General features: G+C 55.2%; 1 protein-coding gene across 1 annotated transcript in view; it reads right to left on the bottom strand.

Moving 5' to 3' along the window:
- Nucleotides 1–2,602: 2,602 nt before the first annotated feature.
- Nucleotides 2,603–5,508, bottom strand: part of TRIP4 (thyroid hormone receptor interactor 4) — a gene marked incomplete at its 3' end in the record, with an annotated part of 34,688 nt that continues 31,782 nt past the window's right edge. Inside the window, exon 13 of the mRNA XM_010181170.1 lies at nt 2,603–2,666. Coding sequence (XP_010179472.1) covers nt 2,603–2,666 — 64 coding nt within the window. The remainder of the gene's footprint in view (nt 2,667–5,508) is intronic.

Below are 5,508 nucleotides of genomic sequence, written 5' to 3'. Positions count from 1 at the left end.
GGTCACCACGGAAGGGCGGGCAAGGGCAAGTTTTGGGGGTGTTTTACACGCTGTGAGGTGTAGTGTAGGCCCACCCACCCGGGAAGGCCGCCCCAGGATTGTGATTCTGGGGACGCTGGTTTGGGACATAGAGCCAGCAGAGCCTTGTGCTGTGCTCCCCACCCCCTGTGCCCTGGGGTGCCCGCATGCACCGCAAAAACCCATGATGTCGTGCCCCACCACATCATTTTTCCTCCCCAAACTCTGATGCTGGACAGAGGAAGCACCTTCATTCCTAAAAGCACCCAGGGCCTCCTCATCCCCCAAACCAAACACACCCAACCCCAAAGCCTCAGTGCCATCCTGATGAGGAAATTTGGGCTCAACTCAGGGGGCGTGCCCCAGCGCACCCCAAACACCCACCCCAAGCAAGGCAAACCAGCACAGCAAGCTGTGCCGACAGGAGATGGGGCACAGGATCCCAGCCAGCAGTGCCAAGCTCAGAGCCGGGACATGGTCCTGCACTGATGGTGGTGGAGCCGGGACCACCACCTCCACCCAACCACCCACCCAGAGAGGTGCCACCACCCCTGGGGACAGCAGATCTTCTCCTCCAGTGCGGTTTCATTCCTCCTCCAAGGAGAGGCCGATTTCTTCCAATGGTTTTCACCTCCAAAGGAGGACAACTCAAGACGCAAACACCTGATGAAGGAGGTGGGATGTTGTGAAGGGCTGGGGTTTGGGGGCCATCGCCCTGTCACTCTGATTTTTGGAGAGCCAGAAGAGGTTTAAAGCAGTAGGAAAAGAGGGATGAGAAGAGCAGAAGAGATGAAGAGGAGAAATTCTTCCTTATCACAACGCAGTGGAGAAACTGTCCTCACACAGCACAAACCCAAGGCTGGTGGGCCCCAAGACAACCTATATTAACAAATTCAGGTCAGTTTCTGGGTATTTGGTGCTGGATTTCAGCACATCCCAGAGCAGGAATGATGGTCCAGAGGGTGGGGAAACCAGCTTCCACCAGGAATGCAGAATGAGCCAGCGATGGGTTGGTGCATCACTGCTCATTCCCTGGCAAAACCATAAATGATGTCATTAATGGAGAAGGATAATAAAAACACTGCCGGACGACACGGAAATGACCTCAGCATCCCTCCCATGGTGTGTCTTGCCGTGACCATGAGCGGTGGCCGCAATCCAGCCTGCCAGGGGCTATCAGCCCTGTGGATCTCAGTGGTTTTCACCAAGGACTGGTGAAATCCCAGGGGATGACACCTCTAGGTGACATGCAGACAGGAGCTGTAAGCGATATCAAGGTCAGGGAGGTGACAAAGAGCAGCTGCTGCTCTCACGAAGATGGACGCAGGAGATGGACCTGGTTTAATACAAAGCCAAATCACAGGCTCACATAAAAAGTCCAGCTTAGGCACGGGGTGGGCAGCCATCCTGGGAAGCAGCATCCCAGGGCATTTGATGGGCATTAGGGTGACAGGCAGGATGTGAGCCCTGCGGTCACCTTGTCCCACAGGGATGGAGCAAGATCCCCCCCAGTCACAGCCTTGCCCTGGGATAAGGAGCAGGAGCTGGAAACCCTGGGGCTGCAGCACGTGGAGCCCAGCCCGGGTGCAACCCCTGGGTGCTGAGCACGTCCTCCCTGGATGCTTCTCCACCCCAGGTGCTCGGTGTCCCGAGCATCCCACACACCCCAGGCCATGCTGGCAAGGCACAGGACAGAGCAGTAGAGACATCAATGATGTTCTGTGAAAGACGCTGCCCACCACAGAACTGGATGCTCCTTCTCTGTGCCCTCGTCTCCTGCCTGGAGAAGCATCTCCCCCAGCCTTGGTCCCTTCAGGCTGCTGCCTTCAGGCTGGCTGCTCTGGGCTCAACCTTTTCCACCTCTAGGAGAGATGCTCCAAACAAAGCAACCTCAATGTCCTGCCTCTCCCACCCAGTCACCAAGACCAAGTCCTCTCCTCCCCATGGCACCAGGTCCTCGCGATGACGTCCCAAGCTCCTCCATCCCTCTCCGGCACTGCAGACATTTCCACTCACTCTCCAGGCACATACACCCGAGAGGAGGACCTCTACAATACAAGAAGAGAAACATGTGCAGGAAAATCACTAGGAGTCCCAGCACAGCTGGTTGGGACCATACTGGTGGGACATGACGGAATATCACCTCCATGCCAAGCTCGGCCAGCTCAGAGCTGAAACACCCACGAGGGTTTTCCAAATGAGGAATGACATTGGTGGGCGTTGAATCCAGATTCACCATCTCCAGCATCCCAGAGAGCTCATCAAAGAGGAGCCAGAAGATGACTTTCGGGACAAACATCAGTGTCACGGCATGGAGATGCCAGCGCTTGTTTGAATCCCATCCCATCAAGCTCCACCTCCCACCCACCGTTGCCCACAGTAAGTGCCACCCCCGGAAGCACAGGGCCATTGGGCAAGAGCTGGATGAAAACACGTCACTTTTAATGCTTTTTGGAACATGACGGATAAAGCGATACCTAAAAGCGCTCTGGAATCCGTCTTGCGCTTGCTTTCCAGAGGCGAGGACCATCCTGGCAGCCTTCAGTGGCAGCCGGGTGCTGTGTGGGAACACGGTGCTGCTCACCCCATCGCTTTCTGCTTCATTAACCCCTTCTTCGCTCCCTGATGGATCTTAGCATCCAGCTTCCCTGTAAAGAGGGGGATTAAAAAAACAAAAACACAACAAACCCTCATCACTCTTTATTTTTAAATGCTATTTGCAATGCAAATCAGCTGAAGGCAGCGAGGTCCCCTAGTTAGTGTGTTCCTGTCACATTCAATTATCGTGCTTGAGAAGCCAGGCGTTTCCAGCCACCACAGCTTCCCTCCACAGGCACGACACCGGGGAGCCAGAGGCGAGCATGTCCAACGCAGCCAAGAGACGCCAGAGCAGGGGCAATTCAGCAAGGGGGAGAGGAAATTAACATCCAGCACTCACCTGCCATGACCGGGGGGGAACCCGATCCCTTCGCTCACCCCCAGGATGCATGTCAACATGTTTGAAGGAGACGGGGGACCGCCAAGCACCATGTCAGGGACATGTTTCTCCATAACGCGGTGGAGAGCTGGGCTTGGGGACAATAAACCCTCAGCTTGGGAATGATGAGGCAATGGGGCACACAATGTGATGGAGACCAACCACTAGGTTGGTGGCCTCCAAGGCCACCAGCTGGGAGGGCCTTTGCCACTGGGCAGCACCTCAGGGAGTCCCAGCACCCGGCTGTTCTGGTGGGAGCCAGAGCAAACGCTGGCTCCCCTCATCCTACCCAGTGTCACAGCCCTCGGTGGCTTCCCTGCCAGCTCCACTTTCCCATCTGGGAGAGGAGCAGGACACCAACATGAGGAATTTGGGCAATTCCTGCAGAAGCCAAAGTCAGGTATGGTGAGCAAACCAGGTGAAGAGCATCCTTGTTCCCCTCTCCCAGGCAAAAATAGCCTGTAAAAAAGCACAGATGCTCTTGCTCTTGCAAGCGAAGCTCCTTCCTTCCACCCCTCCAAAAGGGTGAGGACAAAAGGGAAGGTGACCTTCAGTGAGGCAGCCCAGCAGAGATCCAGCATCCTGGAGAGGCTGTGCCATCAGCCAGTGCTGGTCACTTCCTCTAATGCCACGTCTTCCTGGGAGCTCGCCTCCTTGCTCCTGCTCCCCTGCATCTGCCGGTCGCACTCTGGCCACTGCTCCAAAAACTGCCAGCAAATGCCCATGTGCCATTAGAAGCAGGCACTTGTCCAGCAAAAATGGCTCTGAACCAGCCAGAGACCATCACCTTCTCTTCACACTGAGAAAAACTCCTCAATTTCAGCTCAATAAGAGTCCGACAACACTTGTCCCAGGAGAGGAAGGCCGCAAAACTGCTTCACTCCAGATGTACCACCAGGACAACCCAGTCTCCCTGAAACTGGTCCTGCTCCTTCAGCTTGAGTCTTGAGCCAGCCTTGCTCCTGTCTGAGCTCGAGAAGGAAACTCATTGCACCAGACCCGTAACACATGCAAAACAAAGAAATGCAAGCAAGGGTTTGCAAGTCACCGCGCCACAGATCCGCAAACTGAAACGCAGCTACAGTCAGGTCGAAATCGGAAGCAGGGTCCAGACGCTGCCGATGTCTTAGTGCAACCCGTGGGACATAAAAGGGCATCTTCCACCACCACAAATGAGAAAATTAAAACTGAGGCCAAGCAAAAGGGCAAAATAAGGCACTACTTGAAGCCTCTGTTTTCAGCCAGCGTTCTGAAAAAATCCAGAGTTTGAAAGACGGCGTCCTACAAGGTCTGGGAGATCCACCACGCCTCCTGCCACCCTATGGGGGAGAAGACTTCCCCCACCTGCCTAAGGATGGAGAATAAGCCCCCTCCCTACTTGCAATGGAAATAGCAACGGGCACCCTACAAGCCTGAGCCAGCACGGCCAGACTGTCCGGAAGCAGCGTGGCAGACCACCACGTCGCCAAGCCGCAGGGTTTTTGGCAGGAGAAAGGCTGCGAGTTCACACTCGCTCCATGTTTTGGTCCCCCAGCACCAACACTTTGTCACCTCTGGGCCTGTAAGCTTCACATTTAACGTGCCTGCCTGCTCCTCCCACATCCCAAAAGCGATAAGGAGGCTCCTCAGCCTGACAGAGACAAACCATCATGTAGGTAACCTTTAGGAAAAGGCTAAAAATAGGGCAACAGCCCCAGGGCCCCCTTCTCTTTCTACTCAGTGATTTAAGGACTCTTGTTTCACACTGCGATGTGTGCCTGCTCCTCCCCACTCTTCCAGCCATCAGCTGTTAAGGGAGGTTTCCGAGCGCTGCTTGAGGGAGGCTTCAGGGAAGCTTTGCCCAGATTCACGGAAATCTCCCCCGAGAACTGCCACTGAGCTTTGTCCTCATGCGCTGAAACCGAGCGGGGACGTGTTTGGGGAGAGCCGTGCTCCCAGATGCAAGGCAAACACGGTGCCCATCCCTTCCGCACAAACAATAAACCTGGCAGCAAAAAACCGAGCTATGTTCCTTTTTTTTTCCCATCCCCAGGCTGCTAGAAACGACTAATTTGCAATGGAGAAGCATTCAGATGTCATCGCTGTGAGGTCCATGCTGTTATCTGGCAAGGAAAACCGCTCCGGCTTGGCTTCCCAACAAGACAAACTGGCATTTTGTCATGGCTTGAGCCAGGCTTCAAGGAGACTGGGGCAGCCGGCGCGCTCAGGTGGGGACCTGAGCCAGCGCCTTCCCCTTTGCTCTGCTTCCAGCTTGGAGAATTAAGCTTTTGACTGCCTCGGATGTGATGCCAGCTCCGATTAAAACAGTGCCTTACCCCAGTGAAAGGTCAAAGCCTTCTCTGCTCCTTCCCTAGGCTGTCACAAACATCACCCAGACGGACAACGTCCCCTCCAGGAGGAGAATGCACAACTCCACGGTCTCCCCTGATGCTCTCGTGACAGCTCCTGTCGGGATGGAGGGCAGGAAAGGAAGGGCCGGCAGCAGGAGCGGGCAGCACAGGCTGGTGGCAGCA

This window comes from Mesitornis unicolor, unplaced genomic scaffold (genome assembly GCF_000695765.1).
Source record: "Mesitornis unicolor isolate BGI_N332 unplaced genomic scaffold, ASM69576v1 scaffold39043, whole genome shotgun sequence".
NCBI classification, from domain to species: Eukaryota; Metazoa; Chordata; class Aves; order Mesitornithiformes; family Mesitornithidae; genus Mesitornis; species Mesitornis unicolor.
The sequence above is the reverse complement of the archived record's forward strand: the minus strand, read 5'-3'. Positions and strand labels throughout refer to the sequence as shown.